General features: G+C 32.6%; 1 protein-coding gene and 1 long non-coding RNA gene across 2 annotated transcripts; both read left to right on the top strand.

Moving 5' to 3' along the window:
• The first annotated feature begins 7,658 nt into the window (after window positions 1-7,658).
• LOC105344563 (uncharacterized) lies at window positions 7,659-10,970 on the top strand. The gene is made up of 3 exons (XR_004596377.2): window positions 7,659-7,810; window positions 8,893-9,250; window positions 9,799-10,970. It is a non-coding gene; the product is annotated as an uncharacterized lncRNA (long non-coding RNA).
• An 11,938-nt stretch (window positions 10,971-22,908) lies between these two features.
• LOC136272890 (uncharacterized) lies at window positions 22,909-25,935 on the top strand. Its single transcript, XM_066075896.1, has 3 exons — window positions 22,909-23,135; window positions 23,725-24,082; window positions 24,814-25,935. The coding sequence occupies exons 1-3, from the start codon at window positions 23,075-23,077 to the stop codon at window positions 25,904-25,906; spliced, it is 1,512 nt and encodes a 503-aa protein (XP_065931968.1). The 5' UTR covers window positions 22,909-23,074; the 3' UTR covers window positions 25,907-25,935.
• Window positions 25,936-26,000: the final 65 nt, after the last annotated feature.

Below are 26,000 nucleotides of genomic sequence, written 5' to 3'. Positions count from 1 at the left end.
GTACATGTTAACATACTTTTATCTTGTTTCAATAAAGGCACTTTACATGAAAATGTCACTAAGAATCAGATCTTTCCATGAAATCAAATGCGATATATCAGAGTAGATTTTTACGCTGTCAGAATATTTCTCAAACTCTTCTAATCGTTAGTAATAGCTTTTTAATTTGTTAAATAATTTCAAAATTTGATTGCAAATTCTTAAATTGTAATAGAATATGCGAGAATTTATTTTGTATGTTGGCAGTAGCACTATAATTGAGACATAGCCGTTTCTCTCGTATTCCTTCCTACTAATTCAAAAAGTGTAGAATCGTGTCCCGTGAGGTGAACTTCCAAACTAATGATTTGAAATATTTGACTTGATTGTTTCACAGTAATTACTGCACAGATAACTGTTAGATTTGAACAATACTGCTCCATGCGCGGATCTAGAGGGGGGGGGGGGTCGGGGGGGTCCCGACCCCCCCCCTGGAAAATGAAAATTTATTAAATTTACATAGTAAAATTATCGCGAAAATATGCCTCGGACCCCCCCTGGCAAACACAATTATCCTTCGGACCCCCCCCCCCCCCTGGAAAAATTTTCTGGATCCGCGCATGCTGCTCTACATCGATTCGGTATGGCTTAGCCTTCAACACCTTTTAACAACGACTGAACGAGTGTGCAGTGAAGTTTTTTTTTTTACTTTATTAAATCATACATGTATTGCTCATGCAAACTAAAGTTGTAAAATTTTACTTTAATTACTTTATATAAATCATCATCAGAAATCCACGACCAGTCTCGCATTCAATTAACAGCGTATGCGAGACGGGTCTTTGGTTTCTAACATTGATTTATAAAAAAGTGATTTCCCAATTAGAACATATTTTCATCACACACTAGAAAGAGAAATGTGGTGATTAGGTTACATAGCGGATGCAAAAAAAGCTATTTCATGACGTCTCAGCATCAACTTTTGTGCAATATTTACGCGTTCGAAATGTGTAGATTATGTCTATATTTCATTTATCAAATATTTATTTTTAAATCAACAGGTAATATTTGACTGAAAAAAATATTGATCGCGGTATTAAAACAAGGCCAGACTCTAGTTATTCAGAAAACACAACACAGACGCTGAAAAAAAATAGAAACAGAAAATTAAAAAACTGCGTTTACAAAGCCGCAACTTTGACGTCGTTTTCTGAGCATTGTGACGTCAAAAGATAAGGGCCCTTGTCTCATGACGGCAGTCATATTTCTTCTTCTAAATATCAAAGGGGAGACAGGCTAGGGTGCAATGATATGATGAGAACTGAAATGTTTTAGTTTTATTTTGATTAATGGGGTTCTAAATCATGGGTAAGGGGTATTTTAATTGATTATATATTAAAAGCATGTGAAAAGTTAGTGTTACAATTTTGTTTTAAATCTACGCATATTCATATTTTTCAGTACATTTTTTACGAAACGCGAGATTTTATGATGTAAACATTTTGTTAAAAAAGTGAAATGTCTTCACAACCAGAACAATGTCGGTATCTTTGCTGGTTACTTTGGAAAATGTGAAATTGAGCCTGAACTAACCTTATGTATATATTTACACTCACTATTTGCTAATTTTCCACTTTAAAGTTTTCAACGTGATTTATAAATATACAATTTTGAAAACGATGCCATATAAATTAAGATATACGATTCACTTACCTAAAAATCGTATACAAAAATGTATTACTATTTGTTTCATATTTTTGCAATAAAGATGTACTTGTGTACCATATTATTTCTTCGAACAATGAAACAAGGGTTATTAAAAAAAAAACCCAAACCCCCAAAAAACCAACACATCTATTGTGATGAGCTGACTTATTTTTTTTCAAATATAAGCTTGGTCTTCTAATCAACTAACAAGTTAAAAAAGTCGTATACATGTATGCGCTTAGGTTGGTTATTTATTTTTGATTTTCGGTTGCTCCTTTTATGAATAAAAGTTTATTGATTTATTTATCTAGTTATTTATTAGTCATTAGTCATTAGTCATCTTATGAATTGATTAAATGTTTTGAAGAATAATGAATTTACCTGCGTACCTTTTTAAAAAAAATTGTTCGTAAACTTTGGACTATATATGATATGGGCGCCTTAGATGGCCCCCTAAAATGAACATCGTCGTTTTACTTCAATTCTTTTTTTTCTTTACATAAATATAATATATTATATGTACAGAGGGTCTGATTTTAAAAAAAAAATGTTTGTTTTATGTAATTTTGGGCAATGGATGAATAAATTAGATGAGAAATATGTCATTAAAGGATAATTTAATAAAAAAAGAAAAATAAAGTCCCGGGGGTCTATATATTGGGGCGGGGGGGGGGGGGTCGATCCTGTCCTCAAGCACCTGTGGATTTTGATTGAATTGTAGTAATAGCGTTACTTCTGACGTCATATACTGCAAGTGAGTGCAAATAAATCAAACGAATAGGTAAAAAAATATATTTTAAATCAACTCTTCTAAAAATAACATAATATTTACTGTACCCGAAACACTTTAAAAAATTGCGAATTATGGGGGCCAAATTTAAATCATATTATATATAGTTCTTAAAAAAGAAAAGCAGAATCGTAATTTTCAATCATTTTGATAAGGAAATATATGAGCGATTGTTTATTTTCAAATGATGTTATTACTTTTAAATGACCGTAAAAATATGTTCATGTGGTCATCTTTAGTTTTTGAGATATGGGGCCCTAAAAAATACATTTTTCCTTATAATTGGATTTCAAACATCGGGCTCGAAAACATATGAGATTCGGATCCCCACTTATAGAACACTATTCAATCATTATAATGGGGTTTTAAACATCGGGCCCTGAAACATCAATGGCCCCTACCCTGAGGGCTGAAATTTTCAGAGTCATCTACAAGTGGTAAACCGGTTTATTCCCACGTAGCTATAATTCTGACATTCTTATTCCCACCTAGCTAAAATTGTGGTTTTCACACCTGAGTGAGCACTGAGTATAGTCTGTTTTAGGTGTGAACTAACGTTACCTGTATAAAACTCACTTGTGATATACTTTTAGAAATTCTTGATAATATGGATTTACAGTGTTATAAAAATGTTAAGAACTATCAATTATTAAAATGTTTCATATTTATAAATTAAATAAATAAAATAAAATTCAAAATAAATAAATTAAAAAGGAAGATGACCATATATTATGTATTCTCATTTCTGATGTTAACATATTTTAATTTGATTTCTATTGTCATTCTTTTGAGCTACATGGATAAATATGATTCTGGCTCTCCAAAACCGTCAGAGTTGTAAATGTAATCATCCCTAGATAAACGCCTAGATAAAAAGGTGGAACTTTATCCGTACATATTTTCATTAACCTATTGCTTCATCACCAATTTATACTTTTTAATGATTTTTTGTTTGCTTGTTTGTTTGTTTGGTGTTTTTTTTTGGGGGGGGGGGGGGGTTGCTTATAACAACCTGTATATGTGTCTTTGAAATCAACAGATCCTTTTTCATAAAAGGGGGGAATCAACTTTTCTACATTGCTACGTGCATTGTTTTAAAATCCATTGTAAAGAAGAAAATGTTTGTAATGCAAGTTAATAACGGGGACTTCACACAGTAATAATGTTGAAAAAAAAATTAAGCACGCATGCAGAATATTACATTATCAAGCGTTTCAGTAACTTTATTCTAACATTCTTAAATCATCTATCCACATACCCTTTTCATGTGATTAAAAAAATCAAATTTATAAAATGTTCTTATAAAAGTTAGTACAAAGTTTCCAGATAAAATTCTACACTGCTTTATATGCAATGTTGCAACAACAAAAAAATTACATCAAATTCATTTACTTTGATTTTTTCATTTCATCAGCAACTCCTTTCGGGAAAATTAGCATAGGAAGTGCAACACCATCTTTGACCAAAATCGTGACCATGCCCATTTAATGCAACTATGTCTGTTTACCTTCTCATCACTCAAAAGAATGAATATTGAGTAATTTTAAATAAAATAAAATTAACTCCAAGATGAATCATAAAACAAACCATTTTAATTATTAAAATTTACATCTATTAAACGTATTTAATTAATTTTTTTTTATTTTAAAACATAATCTTGAAAATTTGTCTGTTATTTTTTCATTTAATCAAAAATGTACCTAAGGTCAATAATTGAACAGACTATAGTTCACCTGTAACTAATTTCCTTTGATCTTTGACACCCTTACCTGTGCACCGTTCCCACTTAGCTAAAATCAGTCACCCATAGAAAATTCAGAATTTTAGCTAAGTGGGAAGACACCGGTAAACCACCGCCACTATGAAAATATGGTGATATGGTCATCTCTAGTTTATGAGACATTGGACCCTTAAGAATATGCACTATAATCATTATAATAGGATTTTAAAAATCGGGCTCTGAAACATTGGAAACAAAATCTCTTTAGAACAGAGGTTTAGCCTGGATGAAATTTTCAAAAACAGACAGACAGTCTGATAGATTTATCAAAAAATTCTGAAAACATTTTCGCTTAGTACAATTTCAGAACACAGAATTATGCATATAAGTGTATAACTTGTAAAACCAAGTTTTTTTTCAATTAATTACCTAAATTAAGTTTTATGTGTAATTCCATTACACACATGTTCAATTTTCAGCATAGTCTATAAAAATAATAAATCGGCAAAACGAAACTTAGCCTTTATAGATGAATGCAGTTGTACATGTATGCAACCTGGGAGTGTAGAAACATTAATTTTAATCCTTACTGGATTTCCATCAATATTTTTTATAAAATCTGAACCAAAAACATGAGGGAGAAACCCTACTATGGGGGAAAAGCTACTATATAGTAGCTTCCCCCCCCCCCCCCCCCCAGGGGAAAGGCTACTATATAGTAGGTTTTCCGGGGGGAGAAGCTACTATGGGGGAAAAACTGCTATACAACACCGGCTCACTCACAGTCTGAGGTCGGAGGCCAATACCGACCATGTCCGTCTCGTTAGAAACATGCCTGTTTAATTGTTATTTCGTGTTGCCATCATTGATTTTCTTCGAAGACTGCACGAATTGCCTGTTTATTTCTCTCGAACTGCATATTGGTGGAACTTTAGGAATACGACAGACCTACCATTTGTTCTTACCTTACGGCCCACAGCGCGCCTCAACCTTATACATGTACCTTGCACTCTCATACGCCAACATCCCCTCATCCTGTTCATACTGCAAAAGACGGATGCAATTTCAGATGAATATCCTAGGACTGTACAAATCATATTATTAAAGGATAGATAACTTACGAATGTTATCGCCAAATATAGAGTTCTTGACATTTAAGGATGTACGTGTCGTGTTGCATTGTAAAATATGCAGTAAAAAGATTTACTTGTGGGCCTAAAGTTTAACATACGAGTGTTGTTAAAAAAAGTTCGCGGACAAAGTGCATTACGGCAAAATTACTGTGAATTTTGTAGGATGGCCTACGTTTTATTAAATATGTATGCAAAAAATCAAAAAAATTGGAAATTTAAAAAAAAAAAAGATAAAGCGGTTATTACTTTGCATGAATTAGATTTACGGAGCACCATTTCATATTTCCATGTAGTCAGGTGACGTCACACAAAAAAAAAAAGTAAAACCTGTTACTCTTTTTCAAAGTAAACACCTTTCAGTTCCACACACTTTTCATGTCATTTAACCCAAATTGCACGTTCATACCATTATTTCTCAAGTTTTTTGTATAATGTCTTTTTTGGAATATTGTAGATCATTTAAGTCCAAAAATCTCTGTCCACGCAATTTCGACTGTTGATTTAAGGGAAAACGTGAAATCCATAGGTGCAAGATCCGGGCTGTATGGGAGGTTGGGATGCTGCAAGAGCTCAAAATATCAGTTCTTCTTATCTTTAAACGTTTGTGATTCTAAGAGTAAACATTTGTTTAGAAAAATAGCAGCATCTAAGAACCTTATTGGTCTCCATTGGAGATTTTCCTGCGTGCACACAACATTAAACGAAGGCCCAGTGCTCCAAGATGTCAGTTGACGTCAACATTTATGACTCATTTTTTGAGCATTGTTCTTACAAATTCGGCGATAAAACGGTAATAATTTTTTCAATTTAATTGAAACTTTCAGAAAATGACCTTCAAAAGTGACTTTGATGTCATATGAAATATTATCTGCGCTTAAACCGTTTTTATATTTTCTTAATAATGATATATGCGTACAAAATATAAAAAAAATAAAAAAAAATTGACATGCTCCGTGAAGCATATCTTATCAAAATGATTAAGCTGTATATTTTTTATGGTGCATTTAATACATACAAATCTTTACATATTTCAGAGAAAATACGTCAAGATTAATTCTGGAAAGTTTCGCTGGTATCATGCAAATAGTCCGCTCACAAACGAACTTGTCCGCAAACTTTTCTAACAACCCTCGTATTATATATAACGAAGCAAAAAGAATTAAACCATTTTCTTACGATTGCTTATATTGCAAAACAAACAAAATGAAAAACTGGCCTGGTTAGTCCCACCTTCTGTTAAGTTTACAAAAATGCTTAATACAAATCAAGACAGCAATCACACTCTCGACTGTTATGAACAAGAAGATTAACTACTAGTGCATTTCATTTAAACGTTCAAATGCTTTCTTTTGGTGATTTATTCGGGATATGAAGATAGCGACATTGCAGAGAAAAATACATAACCTGCGTTAGCGGGTTACATTATTTTTTTCTGCAAATAATCGCTAACTTATTAACCTGCAGCAATTCTATCATGAAAAAGCAGTGTATTGAAAATAGATTTGGTTTTTTTAATTTCCCGCTTCTGATTAAGGGGTGTTTTCTCAGACGTCCGCGTTAAAAGGTATATAAGCGTCGCATCACCAACACCCATACAAGTTCAGAGTAGTTTTGACTTCAGAAGCAAAAAGACGTGTTGCACAAAGGTTTGTATCCTGGTAAATTCCCATAAGACAATGTGGAACTTTCCTTACTCTGGCGGGTTGTGACGAGCGTACTACACTTTCTTAGCTACACAGAGATTGAGTAAATGAGTACTCAGTTACTCAATCTCTGTGCAGCTAAGGAAGCTTACATGCTTAAATGTAATATTCTATAAACAATGGATAGTATTCATGCTCTTAGGAATAACCTTCACCAGATGTTCATGTACATATTAATTTCGTTATTACATTATAAAAGTACATGTACTGTTATCATTAAATAGAAATAAAAATTATTAGAATTTAAAAAAACCAAACAACAAACATTCATGCAATGTGTTTCTTTCTGAAATATTTCCTGTATGTGTGCGCTTATTTTAAGACATCTTAAGTTATTGCGCAGGGTTCACATTTCTTTTTTAAGATGAGAGAGGACATATTGGCTATGGTTTGCGGCGATGACGAGCGAGCAGCATGTGTGTATATGAAGTTGAAATTTTAACAAACATCTGTAATTTGATCAACTCAAAAAAGTCTCAAACGTGTTACAACTGTCATTAGTGTATCAAGTGATCCTTAGTCTGTTGCCAAAGCTGGTAACAGCTGTTTTAGATTTTTAAAGATAAAACTGATTTATGCAAAAATCATCAAAAGATGATTTTTTGCTACCGCATGAGTATTGTACACAAAATTGTATTCTAGCATTTTTCTTTTACTATTAAATAAACTATATTAAAAGAGATCAATCTAGAGTAAGCAGTTGAAAATTTTCTTAGAATGACTCAACTCGCAAAAATATTTTTACCTGTGCTTTTTCTGGTTGAAAACGTTTTATCAGGTAAGTCGTATACTTTACAATCATTCATAATGTAAAGAACTTCTCATTGTGCTTGTTGAATGCCAATGAAAGATTTTAATTTTTACATAAAATTTTAGTGACATTATTTACCTCAGAATTGCACCAAAATCACATTCAATTTGAGAGAGCTTGGTCGAGATCATTTTCGGACTATAATGATCTCCTGGAAAAGGAGAGATGTGTATAAATAAATGGCTATGATAATAGTTTATTTAATAACTATAATGTTGAAACTCTAAAGGAAAATTTATGGATAATTGGTTGATCAGCTGGCCACATATGCATTAAACATATATCTAATTAAATTTGACTGAGTTCACTTTTAACACTGAGCTGGATAATTATGCCAGTGCCAAGGGGGCATAACTGCACCCACTTAATATGCAGTTTTGGAAAAAAATCCATATATACCAAATGACAGACCATTGTCTAGAGATTTTACAACCACTCTTGTTGTTAGTATGTTTACTGAAAAAATCCTAGAAGAATTATATTGTATACAGGAGAATGGAATTTCCCGTAGAAATTTCATTCAGACGTGCAGTTTTCTTAAGGGAAATTAAGATTTCCTATCGAATTTTATCAAATATTCAAATCCTTTTATAATTGAAGTTCCGGTAGGAAGTGTTTGTATTCCTTTAGAAAATTTCAAATTTCCTGTAGGAATATTGTTTTTCCTTTAGGAAACATATTTTCATGTAGGAATTTATTTTTTGAAAGGTAAATATCTAACCTGACAGTTGAGATTAAATGATAACAAAGATGGTTGTAAACTTTTTGAGCAATGGTCTATCATATTGCATATTTGAATTTATCGATATATACAGCTTAGACAGTTGCAAAAATGCCGCACTGACATCACTGTTAGTGTGAAAACATTTATGCGTCGGAATTCTAAAAAAAAATAATGGCGATAATTACAATTATATAAATAACTCGAATTTTTGTAATTCTGACCCAAGGAAAAAAGTATCAAATTTAAACTGAGAATAAATAGCTAGCCTTTTAATTTTAAATTAATGCATTTGTACGGCATTTCAGTAATATATTTTTATTTCAAGGTTGCAGTGACAAATGGAAAACAATCGTTAAAACTGGAAAAGACGGAAAAGAGAAAAGCGGAAGTAAACGTGATCTAGTGAATCATTTGATGGTCGGAGATGATATCAGATTTTCTTTAGACAATGGGTTATATTTCAGTTCAATACAATCAGCCATTCTGACTGGAGATGAAAATATCTGTGCTCAAGCACTTTTTCACATCAGTAAATCTGGATACAACAATTTCCAAAGCGACGCCTACTGGTCGTTCTTAAACGTCTGTACATCAGGTCACGTGCATATGTCCAGGTGGTCTGTTGGTGCACACACTGATAGAGGGCAAACAAAAACGACATACGATATAACCTGGTATGCAAGGTAACTGAAACCCTACGGAAGCGTGTTGGTTCCATTGACACTTTTTCAATGCATGTTCATTATCCTATTTAAACATACAAATTTTACCCTCTAATGTGTAAATCTTTTTCCACTTTAAAAATGTTAATTTACAGTTTACATGTCAAATGTAGATTTTACAATTTAATCTGTAATTACTAAATGTAGATGTTTATTTAATCTGTAAAATACAAACTTAAATGGTAAAAACTATATAAAAATCTGACGTGTATTTAAATATTAATTGTAAGATTCACATTTTAATCTGTGCCATTTAAATTTAATTCAATAAAAATGCAGAGTCAATTTTTACTTAAGTACATGCATCATATAATCGACCACTCTCTGACTGCCGGTAAAAATATAATAAAAATTGTCAATGTAATTAAAATGCCTCCGTAAAAATCATATTTTTCTAAGAGCATGTTCAGGTTAAGTTATTTGCTGAATATTCAAAGCTTTTCAAATACTTGCTATACCTGTATCTTTCGATTTATGATGAAAAATATTTTATATTCTATAATTTGTAGATCACGTAATTGCCAGACAAAGCCCGTCTACTGCAATCTGGAATCTGGCTGGAGAAAGTGTGGTAATGTATCTCTGTTGGCAAAGTCGGTACGGAACGGCGCTAGCGTTAAGGTCCTCAACCCTCAAAATGGATACATCACAAGCTTTACAAATATTGCAGTATCCGGTGATAGGTTATCCGTAGCTGGGCAATATCCATGGCACGTCAGTCAAAGTATTGTTAATAATCATGCGGAGTTCAAGTCAAAGGTTTTCTGGTGGGCAACAATATGGTCAACTACTGGCCGATTGGAGATGTCTCGATGGAATGTTGGTGAGCATACTAGTCGAGGGAAAAGTCGCATGAATACCCCAATGGAGTGGTTTGTAGATGATTGCTGGACACTTGCGTACAGTCACAATAGTTTAGGGCATGAAACAGATGGTTCGCTAGACATGCTTGTTGGAGCTGTTCTTGCAGGCAAAAGAGTCAGGGTCAAAATAGGTTCGTACATTTACGTTGTTGAACCAGAAAATCTTTATGTAAGAAATGGTCATGTTTCTGCTCAAGTTTTAGGCCATTTATCAAAGAGTTCAATTTTTGATTTTAAAACCAATGTTTATTGGTTTTGGCAAATCGCTTCCACAACCGGTGATGTTGAGACAGTTACGTATAGTATTGGAAGCACTCAGAACAGAGGAAACTCGGCTCAAAAACTTGCAATCACGTGGTTTATTGAGACAAGGCCATGGTCTAATGTACTATCTACTTCCAGCACTGGCTCTGTGACACACGGGTCTAAAGCTGACTTGATAACTGCTTTACAAGCTGGATCTCAGCTTCGGTTAGTAGTCCACGAGGCCGTGGACTCTTTCAGCATAATTGAAGCAGATAATATAGCAATAGAAAACTCTGAAGTTGCAGCTCAATCGATTAGATACATCAGTGATGAAAACGGAAGTGGTGGTATTCCAAGGCGTTTTAAGACTCCACCATACTGGAAATTTACTTTGACATCAACAGATGGCAACCAAAGAGCTGTATGGTGGAAGGTAGGAGAGCACTCTTCACTTCCGGCATCAACAGAGAGGTACCCTGTAGACTGGATTGTCGGTTGATATATTTAAAAAAAATCATTAACTACATCTGATGAATGTTTTTTTTATGAAAAATAAATCTTTTCGTGCTTTTTTTTTGCATTTTGTTATTGTCAACTTGAATAAGTATTCAAAGAGTAGAATTATGTTCGTTGAATTTATATAAAAAATTCAATTTACACGTTTTAAGATTTAAGTATTATAAATACATGTATCATATGAATGACGCATATATATATATATATATATATATATATATATATATATATATATATATATATATATATATATATATATATATATACATATTACACCAAAAAAATGAAAAGACAACACAGAGTTAAACGTAAGCGTTTTCATTAAATCTTCAGACTTTTAAAAATAACAATAACGTTCCTTCGGTATTTACGATACAATGACGTCACTGTTATAGTTCTAGTTATAGAGGGATATTGCCGCTTAATTTAAAGCGCCATTTAATGTAATATTTAAGCAATACACAGAAAGTTAAATTAAATTGTATCAGTCTCTTGTTTCCTTAAAGCTGAATTAAATAATTAAATGAAAATACTGATTAGAAGTTTGTTGACATACACAGAGTTTCGAAGGCTCGTTAGTTTGAATTAACGCGAACGAGGATCAGATGTAGATGGTTTATAAAAAAAAACACTAGCCTAATGATTTGAAATTGAAAATATTGAACAAGGATGCTTACTGGTGGTGAAATAAAAGTCTTGGGAGGCATTATATCGGTAAGATCTCGTATAGAAACTTGTTTTCATTGCGTCGTCAGGATTTACTCCTTGATAGCTAACGTGATTTGCAACCTTATAAACTACATAGTTATGTCTTTTCCTTCATAATGGTAGTTTTGTAATTATTTGTAATTTAAATCTTCGACAAATGCTATTTAAATCAATTTTTGGTAGTTGATATTATTAGGTGTCCAAAATACTAGAAATTTTCGAAAATAGGTCACTGAAGCGTTGAAGGGGCTGTTTCAAAAATAGTTCGGATCGGAAGTATTTAAATAAAGCATCACCCTTTTGATAAAGCAAAGGTTTATCACACGGGTAATATACACCACATGTATGATATATATAATATATATATATATATATTTCAATCTGAAAAAATCACATTTTGTAACGGAATTATAGTAAATTTTCCAAGTTTATGACCTGTAAAATCAAACAAAATTATGTACAATCAATCAATATGCTTAGAATAGCACTGAAATTTTTAAGATACAAAGGGATATTAATTTTAATATGCAACATGTACGTTCCAGCAACCAAGGTGATCGTTTTATTTATGTTTTCTAAATTATCATTTATTTGACTGTAAAAAAGAGGTGTGCATTTGGATATTAGATAAAAAAAAATAAATCTGTATAATAATATTATACAGGTTTACATTGCTACTACTGCTCTTGAAGCGAGCGGTTTGTCCTCTTCCTCAGAGGTGACGTAAAATTCTAATCTGGGAGAATTTTCAAAAGGTATCCTTCCAATATCTGAAAAATGAAATCATATAGCCCTATTCTCTCTCTCTCTCTCTCTCTCTCTCTCTCTCTCTCTCTCTCTCTCTGTGGAGAAACAATGTTGTGGAAGACGACTGTTGCATGATGTATATCGTTCGGACCAGAGAGGCATACTCCAAGAACAACAGAGACTGCCGCTGGTCCAGAGACCTGAACAAAGTAGTATATTGATTGATGTGCTTAATAATCGATTATACAAACACTTACATCTATGTATCAACCAAAAATATCCTGCTATGTAACCGACATTGTCGTTAATACATAATATTTACATTCTATTGTCTTTTTCCATTACATTCCGTGATGTTTAAATGCCTCTAAATGCAACACCTATTCACTGCGTATGAATTTACGAGTAATTTACATAAGTAGTTCTCAAACAGTGATTTCTATGTTATCGGTTAAAAATGCATTTCATGAATGTTGTCAAAACACCATGTTTTACAATTATTCAACAACAAAAAATGACTTTATTGTTAAAAGAAACATTTCAAGAGTTATTTATCATGGATTATATTTTCATGCTCGTCGAACTCATCTCAACAGTCTATGGTGAAAACCAGTTTAAACCGGTTTTACAAAACAGCTGTTCTTGCTGTTACTTATTCACTCCCTCCGTGATCTGCACTTTATATCGATTTATTTAAGTAAACAATTGATTTCTTCCGTAAGGGAATGTAAATATAAGCATTGAATGATTTATTTTTGACGTCGTCGTGTCAATAACTGCCGTCAGGTGAGCAGACAAATTATCATAACGCGCTAACGCGCGTTATTCAATTTGTCTGCTCACCTGACGGCAGTTATTGACACGACGACGTCAAAAATAAATCATTCAATGCTATAATGTACTACATTCTTATATGTTCCTTTAACGTTCAGTAATTTGTGGCTCAGAAATAATCTCCGAAAATATTTCATGAAGGAAGGATTTATAGGAGATGCCCGGTCATCTCTCTACATATGTGGACCAAAATGTAAACATTTCTTGAACTGATTTGACTATGACTAAAACTGACCACAACTTTTGTCAAAAGATTAAAAAAAAACTCAGTTAATATGAGGTTGATGACTTAAAGGGAAAGTGTCAATCTTTTCTCAATTAGTGATTGTAGAGAGGTCAGTAATGACCCCCTTTCATCTTTTCTTCTTATATTTGAATATTAAGTTTAAGTCTGCAGCTGCGAAATTCTAAGTGATTAAAAAGGCATTACTCTGATCTTGAATGCGTAACTTGCATAGCAAACAACATGTAAAACCTCATATTTATTTGCTTTTTTAAAGGGACATGGTCACGATTTTGGTCAAAAATTATTTTTCCCGATCCTAATATTTACAATGCTTCACTAAGACATTTTTAATAGTCATTTAAAATTTCAGTGTCATTCGTTGAGTTTTAAGCGAGAACAGAGTTTGCATTTTTCTGCTATGTACACAGAGCTTTTGTTGACATTTTGAATGTTGAAGTGAAAATTACAGTTTTAGGCCTAAAATGAATGTGTTAAAGGTTAGGAACTGTTTATTTATGCTAAAAATAAATAAGTATATAGACAAATCAACTTGAAAAAGATTCTTTACTGGTATATTTAACATATGTAAACAGAAACAGGGCACGAGCCTTGTTTACATATGTACATGACAAGGAATTGTGAGCCCTGTATCTTGCTTATAACTCTACGACTGACTCTCAAATTTTACTTGATCATTAGGAATGCATTCCTAAAGCATTATAAATAAAAAAACAGAATTTGACCAAAATCGTGACCATGCCCCCTTAAAGCGCTTTGTCGTTAGACTTCTACTTCAGGTGCATCGAACAACTGCCCTCTATGAGCAGAAATATACATCATTTAAACTGGCCAGGGAACCAGTTTCAGGGGACTGCACGGGCTATTGTGGATCTAATGTGCAGGGCTAACGTACATCATTGCAGGGGTTGCTACGCAGTGATTAGTCAGCCCGCGGGCTGATTAATTAAGTTGTGATGAAACTTCAAATGCGCTTGCGTTGTATACGTGTACACTGCTACACACTTGCCTCCTCACATACAGTTATAAAGACATATGTACATCCGCTTATTATTATTTAAACTACATTATGTATTTATATCTTGTATTTTTATAGATTGTGTAGTCTCTTGTAACTTAAAATTTATATTCCACTGGCTTTCTTAGCTTTTACAAAAAGCTAACATTGTGAGGAAATATAGTGCGTAAACAGAAGCTTAAATGTTGAAAAATCAAAACGACTTGTAAATAGCCACATGTAGTTTTTGGTGTTCGCCGCTCTCCTCACAGCGCATATATAAGGAACTGACTAAACACTTCAAATTTGCATAGTAGATCTCATGTTGCAACCACTATTGAAATAATACCACTATTGAAATAAATTATTTCAATAGTGGTTAGGAATGTATTTCATTAGAAAAATCACTTTGCAACCACTATTGAAATAAACCACTATTGAAATAAATTATTTCAATAGTGGTGGGGATGTATTTCATTTGAAGAATCACTTTGCAACCACTATTGAAATAAACCCACTACTAATATAGAATTTTAAAAAAAAATGTTCCGGGTTGTATTACATTTTATAAATCAATTTACAGACACTGTTGAAGTTCAACTACTATTACAATTATTTTTTCAATCGTGGCTTAGAATGAATTTCTTTATCAATATTACTTGAAAATTTATATTTTTTTCTTTTCAATTCTCTTTTTACAGACATATCATGTTCTTCCTAACCACTATTGAAATAATTTATTTCAATAGTGGTTTTATTTCAATAATGGTTGCAACATATGCACTATAGTGAGCGACGAAAAGAAAAGGAATCAACGTCTGGAAGAAATAAAAAAATATCTTCGCAAGCAGGGATACCCTGTAAAATTAATCGAAGATGAAATTGTAAAATCTAAAAATCTCGACCGGAAACAATTAATAAATACTCCGTCCCATGATATAATAACACAAGAAATCAGTCCATTTGTTACCACCTAAAATCCGAAAAATAAGAACATTACACCGTTTGTTAAACACCTAAACGAAGTACTCAAAACAGATGAAAGGATGTGTAAAGTTCCCGAAAATTTCCGCGTAATAGAAAGTAAAAGACAACCTAAAAATATGAAACGCATACTTTGCAAAATTAATCTAACTTTCGCAATAACAATTTGCATACAGTAAGAAAATGTCCAGATCACGATGTTGAACCTGTCCACATTTATATACAGTAAAAGATACATTTTAGTTAAATCTATTTCTGTTAAAATTGGTGCAAATGATAAGTTTGGTTTACCAAACGGAATAGATGGAACCGATACAACCATTTATATTTCTACGATAGCATGTCCCAAGTTATTGCTTCCGTGAATGTTCATGATTTTATATGAAAATGCAAACACTTGTCAACGAAGTATAATATAAAAACGATAAAGAGATAAAATCCAAAATTTCTTCTTTGACACCATATATATATATTTTAACCCAGAGAAATTCACTCAATCAAAACAAAGTTCTAACGAAGATTTATTTTAAAATGGAGAATGTTGACATCATTTTTCATTCGGAAGTCACTCGGAACACCTCGCACAATTTTTTATCATCAGGGTACTTTTATGTCCCTTGCAATGCAAAATATACCTTTTATCTTTAGCTGTGTATTGAAATCTAATAAGCTAAAATGTGCCGTTTCAGGAAAGAAATCTTGGTTTGTTTTAATAATATAGAATGAGCATTGCTTGAATTCTGAGGTATTCATGAATATCTGATGATTAAAGAAAATGTTCTACATAAATACTTTACTTATGTAGTCATGACTCGACTCGACTTGTGACCAAAAAAAGAAAACGAGATCATATCACCCCTATTCTTGCTGACTTACATTGGCTTCCTGTTGAATTCCGTCCGAAATATAAAATTCTTGTTTTTACTTACTTGACAATTCATGGATTCGCTCCAGAATACTTACAGGAATTAGTTACAATCCGTAAAATAAACCGGATTCTACGATCCGACGGGAGCTTGTCACTGATTTTACCTAGGGTGCGCACTGGAACATATGGTGAAAGATAATTTAGCTTTGCTGCTCCCTATTTATGGAACAGCCTTCCAGTGCGTATCCGTCAAGCCAAATCCGTTCAATGTTTTAAAAACAATTGAAAACTTATTTTTATAAACTGGCTTTTGATTAATTTTTAAGATATATATTTATGTGTGCGCAAACTTTTTACCATAGATGTTTGTAATCTGTCGGCCTACAATATTTACTTCTCCTTTTGTTTTTATAGCTATGGATTCCATGTTTTGTAATGTCTATTTTATGTCCATTTTATGTAAAACGCCTTAGAGTGATATTTTTATCATATAGGGCGCTATAAAAATTATTATTATTATTATTATGAGAAAAGGAAAATCCTGTTTTACTGTATATATCATTCGAAGATAAAACTGGAACTAATTTCAGTTTGTATAAGCTGCGATTCCCGTTCCTGTCATCTGACGTACTTATTAAACCTGCAAAACACACTTTAAAAGTAGTATCAACATATCATATTAAATTATGTACATTGTAAAAGTAAGTCACAGCCTACCTACTGCAATTTGATATTAGGCTGGAAGAAATGTTGTGATTTATCAATGTTGGGACTTTTAGGGCTGGCGGAAAGGGTTTCACTTACATGTAAATGATGTTACCTGCTTCGTAAATATTACAGTGATTGCAGTATCCAGCAGTGATGAATGAATGTTAATATTAAGGTGTCACAAAACTGTTTTCATGAAGGTTCACGTCAAAACATAGCTTAGAATTTTTTTTTTCTGAATTCACCTTTTAAAAAATGGACTTTTTCGCCCGCGACAGGAACTGATTTTTATGAGATGAAAAAAACAACGTTTACAGTTTCTGACTCTCTTGTTTAATTCGATTGAATTTCTGATGATGCGGCGATGTGTCTGAAAGGGGGGGGGGGGGGAGTTAATGGGTCCGGTCTTTATTTTCAAGCGCAAATATTTTAATTCACTGTGTACATGTGTACATGTATTTTTTCCTATATATATCAAACAGACCGATTAGAATTCACAGGGCTATAAAAATTGACAAGTTGGAAATCAACATGATCGAGTTCTAATCTATTTGTCGATTGGTCGAAACCTTCAGCAGCTAAGAAATTTCACGGACTTTACAAAATAATCATAATGTCAGACAAAATTTCTATTTATGAAGACTGCTATTTCTTTTATCTTACTTACTGACTGATGTTCATTAACAATAATTTACTTAATTTTACCAACTATTCATGATAAAAAACAATTTATTACAAGAAAAATGTATATACAGACCCTGAAACGTACTACTACACCAAAAAAGCGTGCGACTTTCGTGCGAGAAACGTTTCGTGTAAACCGTTTAGCGTTTCGTGTAAACCGTTTAGCGTTTCGTGTGAATCGTGAAGCGTTTCGTGTAAACCGTTTAGCGTTTCGGGCAAAGCGTGCAGCGTTTCGGGTAAAGCGTTTAAATCGTTTCGTGCAAAGCGTGCGAGAACCGTGTGAAATGTTCATCAGATTTCATTCGGAACTCTCTGACAATTTAATTGTTTCAAATAGCGCTCGTGTTAAACATTACTTTAAACTGTTTGTGATTGGCAAAACTCCTTTGAGATATTCTCGTGGAAAAAATTCTATAAGAAATGATATACTTATCTTTTTACATAATTGAATTTATTTTTAACAAACAAAAGAAAAGTACACGTTTTGAAAGAAGACTAGTTACTGAGACTAATCGGCTGTGTACAACCAGTACACATAACCTCGGACATCGGGTAAGACCTGCACCTGGCTGAACCTGTCAATCAAACTCTGTGTATTCGTTTTCATTGGATGGTCACGCGTCTCTTTTTTTGTCAATAGCCAATAGAAATTTAATGACTTCAAGGTAGTCGGAATCAGTATTTGATGATGCACACAATTTCAATGATAGATTATTTAACATTAATTTGAACAAAATTAAATGTAAACATAGAAAGAAAATATACCGTTCATTTCTATGAAATGGGGGAAGTAATTCTTAATTCTGAATCCCGATTAAAAATATTTCTACAAGTTATTATTTTAATTATTTAAACACTGGTTACGGAAAACAACAAGTAATTAAGACATTGAAATTTTCCTAAAATGTACACATGCAATTAATTGTTATGGGAATCTATATGGCTTGCATGGTACTTAATTCAAATAGATTATGATAGATATATTTTACGCCGTTATGCGGGGCGCCGGTTATGTATACGAATATTGAGACAAAAATTTAAATCATCTTTTATTTTTTGTTCTTTCCGAAATCCGAAATAGTAACGACATCTTTCTTTATTGTTTAATCGATTAAATTTTTCTGTAGTATTATGTACGGAACATTTATTTACGCGAATGATTCGACTTAAGAAAAAAATTAATCGGTTGTTTTATAGCATTTTCTAACTTATGTGCCTGATTTTATTTTACATGACTTTCAAAATTATCAATGTAAATAATTACGGGTTTATTTACTGTTAGTATTTTTACATCATATTCTCTGAAACCAATAAAAATATTAATGTGAGAAGAAAAAACAAATCCCGCCGAATACTGAAAAAACCGATTTCAGTTTGTAATCATGCGGATTTTATTTTTGGTACTGAATATTGTGTTACGGTAACTTTTTTCTTTGGATTTTTTTTTATTATTTACGGCGCTAATAAGAATCATGGATATTTCTTTTGAGCAATAAATATGTTTATAGGAGTAAAATTTTTGGCTAATTCTGTGAAAAAATAAGTTTTTGCTTTAAATATAAGTACCAAATACATTAATTAATCAATTTAATACTTATGTACATATATGTTTCTAATATCAGTATTTTATTATTTCGTGTTTTCTCAAGATTAATTCTTACTAACAGAGTCAGGGTAAAAATCCGAGAGGATCCGAATCGATCGGAACAAAAGCGTGTCCAAAGCGTGTGAAAAGCGAGCAAATCGTTTCGTGCGAGAATCGTTTCGTGTAAACCGTTCAGCGTTTCGTGTAAATCGTTAAGCGTTTCGGGCAAAGCGTGCAGCGTTTCGTGTAAACCGTTCAGCGTTTCGTGTGAACCGTTTAGCGAGCGTGTAGCGAGCGTGCAGCGAGCGTGTGGTGTAGTAATACGTTTCAGGGTCTGTACATAAATATGTATACAGATACAATAAAATGCTATCATTGGTGATTTCTGTGGAATATGAAGGTAGCGATATTACAGAAAATATTTTTTCTACAATGTCTCTGCCTCCATATCCCGCATGAATCACCAAAGACAGCATTGTATTGTTTAATAACTTTGGGGGATTGTACTGTGTTTTCATAAATATTCAAGGGTATCAATTTTTGTGGATAAAGTGAAAATTACAGTTGCAAGGATATGTAAATTCGTGGCTGGCCAATGATTCTATCAATACAAAATGTTGATAGAAATTGCACTTCAATGAACATTTAAAGCAATATGAGCTGTATTTTTTAGAATTTTATTTTGCTGCAAAAACCTGCTAGTACGATACGTCTGCATGAAACTTAAACTTGTATGATAAATAAAGTTGGAAAAAATCATTAATTTTTGTCAGAGGAAAGATATCTCTTCTAAGGAACATATAGCAAATCAATTATTGTACAGGACGACAATTATTCAATTCCCTCCAATTAAGATTCCTGAACGGTCCTTTTCACAAAAATTTGGCGAAAAAGAAATTTAAAAACCATGATATTTTTTGTCATTCTAGTAGAAAATAACGTTTTAGTTAAAAAAAATTCTTCATGAAAATTGCAGCTCATATTGCTTTAATGTCGTTGATCAATTTAACAATGACATCAACGAAAACTTGTATTAATCAACGAATATTCATTTTGATGAAACCACAAGAGGCATGCAGTTCATATAGTTTTAACGTAGATGTACATTTGTATATTAATTTTATTTTGTTTATTTTGGATGTTTCATGCAAGATATGCAGGTAGCGGTCATTGCAGAAAATATTACATAATAGTCTAACATGAAGGTGCAGCATCACAGAATAAAATATATATGCATAACACGCGTTGAAAGTCATGCATTTTTTCTGCAATGATCGCTTCCTCCATAACCCACATAATTCATAAAAGAAATCCTTTTTTTATTTACATCTTCCTTTTAACAAGTTAATAAATTAATTGTAAAAAGTAAGTAAAATTTAATAAATTACTCTTAATGTACATCAGTACGTTAACGTTAATTAGGTTTATCAAAATATGGATAAACCCCGTTATTTCATGCGATTCAGCATATTTTTCGGGGTAAGAACTATCGAGTTCAATGTACATGTATGAAATCTATCTGATGTACATGTACTATATATCTGACTGATATATATCTGGTATTCATCTACTTATCTAATGTTTGCATATTTGATTAAGTGACAACTACGCCAAACAAACAAAAGTCTATTTAGTTTTGTATATACATCAGGATAAATATCTGAATCATAATTGTTTGTTGTTTTGATATCAGTACTAGCTAGAAACATGAAAAGCATATTTATTTGGGCTTAGGTCATGAAATAAATAAAAGAAACAGTCGTATCGTCGACTACGGGAATTCGAGTCTAACATCATCATAAATATTTCATACAGTCTGTGATTTTTTTTTCAATCGTTGTAGATTTCGACCGATCGATAAACAGGGCTTGTAGATTTCAGCCTGTCAGTTTTAAAAGAGCTATGAATTACAATAAGTTTCCGTATGGAATAGAAGAAATCATACTTGGTAGATGTAAATATACATTTAAGTAAGCCGTTTAAAAACATGTAGACATATATATATATATATATATAGAGAGAGAGAGAGAGAGAGAGAGAGAGAGAGAGAGAGAGAGAGAGAGAGAGAGAGATAATGACAATCGTATATATATATATATATATATAGAGAGAGAGAGAGAGAGAGAGAGAGAGAGAGATAATGACAATCGTAAATTAGTCTGCGGGAATGTAATGTATTATAATGACCATGATACAATAGAAACAATATATGCAATAGTAAACAGGATTATGGAGAGTATATTCTCAAAAGAAGAATGATTTAATATTTTCTATCTCAGTTTTGATTCATTGTAAAATTAAGCAAACTTTCTCTTGTCGTGCTGGATTTTTGCATCTAAATTGTTTAATAAAGTGTTGTTTTGAAAGATAGATGTCTAGAGAAATATTTCTAAAAGTTCATTTTGAATTTATAGCCAGTATCTAACGTTGTGCAATTTTCGTAAGAATATACATGTGCAAAAATGTAATACTGTAGTGACAACTACATTGAAAGGGCTCGTTAGTACACATGTAGTGGTCATTATTAGTCGGTACTGATCTCCTTAAAATCCTGGAAAAATCTATGTAAAAAGAAGAAAAATTATCAAGAAGGTATAATATACGAATTTCTTCATTAATCAATAATAGTTTATAGCTAAACAAATGATGGTGAATGATAGCAATAAGGCCCTTTTTATCAAATGGATAAGTGTAATAATTTTACTATTTCAAGCCAATCATTGACATTACATGATCCAAGACGGATCTTACAAGTATAAAGGCACAAATTGTTTAAATGTAGAAGAGAGGTTGAGATTTAAAACGTGTACGGTTACGCGTACGTGTGTTAAAACTACACGTACACGTTTTTGTAATCTATCAGTTGAGAATTCTTAACTTGTAGGATATAAACGTGTATGTACATCGACGCAGTTTTGTGACATGAATTTATTTAGTTAATTCCAAATAAATAGTAAATTTCTTATCAATTTTGATGCAAATAAAGTTTAAAAATCTATATAATGTATCACAAGAATACATTCACTCATTAATACGATTTTATTTGTTGTAGAAAGCTACACGTTTGTACTTACGTGTAAACGACACTCTACAAGTTCAGAAAACGTGTAGAAACCATGTCGTCACAAAAACTGATGACGTAATACGCGAAGAATTTAGGTGATTCCCCTAGTTCACGTACACGCACCCGTACACGTTTGAAATCTCAACCTCTCTATTATATACATAATTGATTTGTTAGAAAATTTATGCATTTGGGAATTCCTTTCAATACATATACATGTTAAATATCGTTCTGACTTTACATTGAGTACTTTTATCCTTTAAAAAGAAAAGAAACGATCAAAATTGGAATGAACCAAATATACATGATAATTATGTTTCTTTTGTAATATTGCCTTTTGTATCTCTCCTAAGATGAGAGAGGCTATGGTGAACATCGATGAAAAACAAGCAGCATGCGTGTATATTAATTTAAAATTTTAATGCAAATGTATGAAATTTGATCAACTCAGAATAGTCAGACACGTATTACAAGTGTCATTAGTGTGTTAAGTGATCCTTTGTCTGTTGCCACAGCTGGTAAAAACATTTTGTTTTGTTTTGTTTTGTTTTTAAATTAAAATCAAACTACGTATGTTTGCATGTAAAATCAGTTCGCGATTTTTTTCTATTGCAAGAGTATTGTATACAACATTATAGTGTAGAATTTTTCTCTAACTAATAGATAAACTTTTTTTTAGGCTCTCCGCAAAAGAGATAAAGCCAGAATTAGCAGTTGAACATTCTCTTAGTCTTAGAATGGCTCAACTCGCAAAAATATTCCTAACTGTCATTTTTTTGGTTGAATATGTTTTATCAGGTAAGTCTTACTTTACAATAATCTTTAATATAAATAATTACTCGCTGAGCCAGTTAAGTATCTATACCAAGCTTTATTTTAAAGTAAAATTAAAGTGTTCCAATGACTAAAAAAATTGTACAAAAATAATATCTTGCTATTAGATCTGGATTGTGATTTTTTTAGAGTATGTTTTAAATCTCTCTGAGAAGGGATCTCTGTGAGAAGATATGGCAGGGATATTAAACTCTTTAAGCCAGTATATATGTACATTTTCTTTTCTACATATGTAAATAATATTTTGTAACAAATTATAACTAAAATTCATGGATAGTGCGTTTACCTTCCGGCCATGGCCATATTAAACATATTTTTAAACTTATTAATTTTGACTGTAATAATGTCTTTAGATACCACATTAATATGAGAATAATAAATAATAATTTTAATAATAATAAAATAAAATTATTTCAAAAAATCGGATTTTTGTAATTCTAAATAGAAACACGGGAAAAAGTGTCACATCTAAACTGTGTGTAAATGACTAGCCCTTCCACTTCAAAGCAATGCCTTATTATGGTTTTTAATTGATCTTTTGTTTTATTTTGAGGTTGTAATGAAAAATGGAAAACAATCGTTAAAACCGGAAAAGACGGGAAAGAGAAATACGGAAGAAAGCGTGATCTAGTGAACCATTTGATGGCCGGAGATGATATCAGATTTTCTTTAAGCAATGGTTTATATTTCACCTCAATACAATCAGCCATTCTGACTGGAGATGAAAATATTTGTGTGCAAGCACTTTTTCACATCGGTAAATCTGGATATAACACATTTAGAAGTGATGGTTACTGGTGGTTCTTAAACATCTGTACATCAGGCCACGTGCATGTGTCCAGATGGTATGTTGGTGCACACACTGATAGAGGGCAAACAAAATTGACATATGATATAACCTGGTTTGCAAGGTAAGTAAAATACTACGGAAGCGTGTGAGTTTCATTGCCAATCTTTCAATGTTTTATTATCAATACGTTTATATGCAAATTTTACCCTTCAGTGTATAACATTTCCTACAATCACTAAAAAGGATTAAATACTACAGCTTACATGTAGAGTTTACGAACAAAGTATGATACGCCTGGTTGCATACTAAAATCATTAGCCAAAATTAAACTAAGCGTCGCATGCTTAGTCTACATTATGACGCCATATTCCATACGTAAAACGTACTTGTTTTGTCTTTGTACATGTAAATATCCAAAGAGAGTTACCTGTACCTGATTAATGTTTTTATTTTCCGTCTGATAATTTGATAAGACATTCGTAGAACTAGTTGTGTATCTTGATTGAAGCATTATTGAAACTTATCTTGTTTTCAAATTAATTTTTTTTAATTACATTTACCTTCAATTGAAACATTAGAAAGTTGTTAATCTCAATAGAGTTTAGGGACAAAAAACATTAATAAGTGCCAGTCAATCAATGATCAAACTAACCTTTTAAAAACAAAATGGCGCCTAAGTACTGGAAAAAAATTTGCCTAAAATGCCCCTGACTAAGCTTTCAATTTTCACTGATTTTCTTTTATCATGATTTACATAGAAGTAATATTTCTACAAAATTTAAATAAATTGCACTGTGTTAAATCTGCGCTCGGATCAACAGTCACACCGTTTACATATTATTTGATTTGTAGATCACGTAATTGCCAGGCAAAGCCGGTCTACTGCAATCTGGCATCTGGGTGGCGGAAATGTGGGGATGTATCTCTATTGGCAAACTCAGTACTGAACGGCGCTAGCGTTAAGGTCCTCAGCCCTCAAAATGGATACATCACAAGCTTTACAAATATTGCAGTATCCGGTGATAGGTTATCCGTAGCTGGGCAATATCCATGGCACGTCAGTCAAAGTATTGTTAATAATCATGCGGAGTTCAAGTCAAACGTGTATTGGTGGGCAACAATATGGTCAACTACTGGCCGGTTGGAGATGTCTCGATGGAATGTTGGAGAGCACACTAGTCGAGGGAAAAATAGCATGAATACCCCAATGGAGTGGTTTGTAGATGATTGCTGGATACAAGCCTACAGTCACAATAGGTTAGGACATAAAACAGATGGTTCATTAAATCTGCTTGTTGGAGCTGTTCTAGCAGGCAGGAGAGTCAGAGTGAAAATAGGTTCGTACATTGTAGAAGCAGACAATCTTTATGTAAGAAATGGACATGTGTCTGCTCAACTTTTGGGTCAGTTATCAAAAAGTTCAATTTTTGATTTCCAAACCGATGTTTATTGGTATTGGCAAACCGCTTCCACAACCGGTGATGTTGAGACAGTGAGATATAATATTGGGAGCACTCATAACAGAGGAAACTCGGCTGACAAACATGCAATCACGTGGTTTATTGAGACAAGGTCATGGTCTAAGGTACTCTCTACTTCCAGCGCTGGCTCTGTGACACACGGGTCTAAAGCTGACTTGATAACTGCTTTACAAGCTGGATCTCAGCTTCGGTTAGTTGTCCACGAGGCAGTGGACTCTTTCAGCATAATTGAAGCAGATAATATAGCAATAGAAAACTCTGAAGTTGCGGCGCAATCGCTTAAATACATAAGTGATGAAAACGGAAGCGGTGGCATTCCAAGGCAGTTTAAGACTCCGCCATACTGGAGATTTACTTTGACGTCAACAGATGGCAACCAACGAGCTGTATGGTGGAAGGTTGGAGATTACCAGTCACTTCCGGTAACGACATGGAAATACCCAGTGGATTGGATTGTTGATTGATGTATTTAACAATTAAATTTTTGACTTCAGATATTTGTCATTTGTAAAAGTTAAACATTTTGAAATTGTTTTGGTTAAAAGAAGAAAAAGATAT

The sequence above is a fragment of the Magallana gigas genome, chromosome 2, assembly GCF_963853765.1.
Source record: "Magallana gigas chromosome 2, xbMagGiga1.1, whole genome shotgun sequence".
Lineage (NCBI taxonomy): Eukaryota > Metazoa > Mollusca > Bivalvia > Ostreida > Ostreidae > Magallana > Magallana gigas.
The sequence above is the reverse complement of the archived record's forward strand: the minus strand, read 5'-3'. Positions and strand labels throughout refer to the sequence as shown.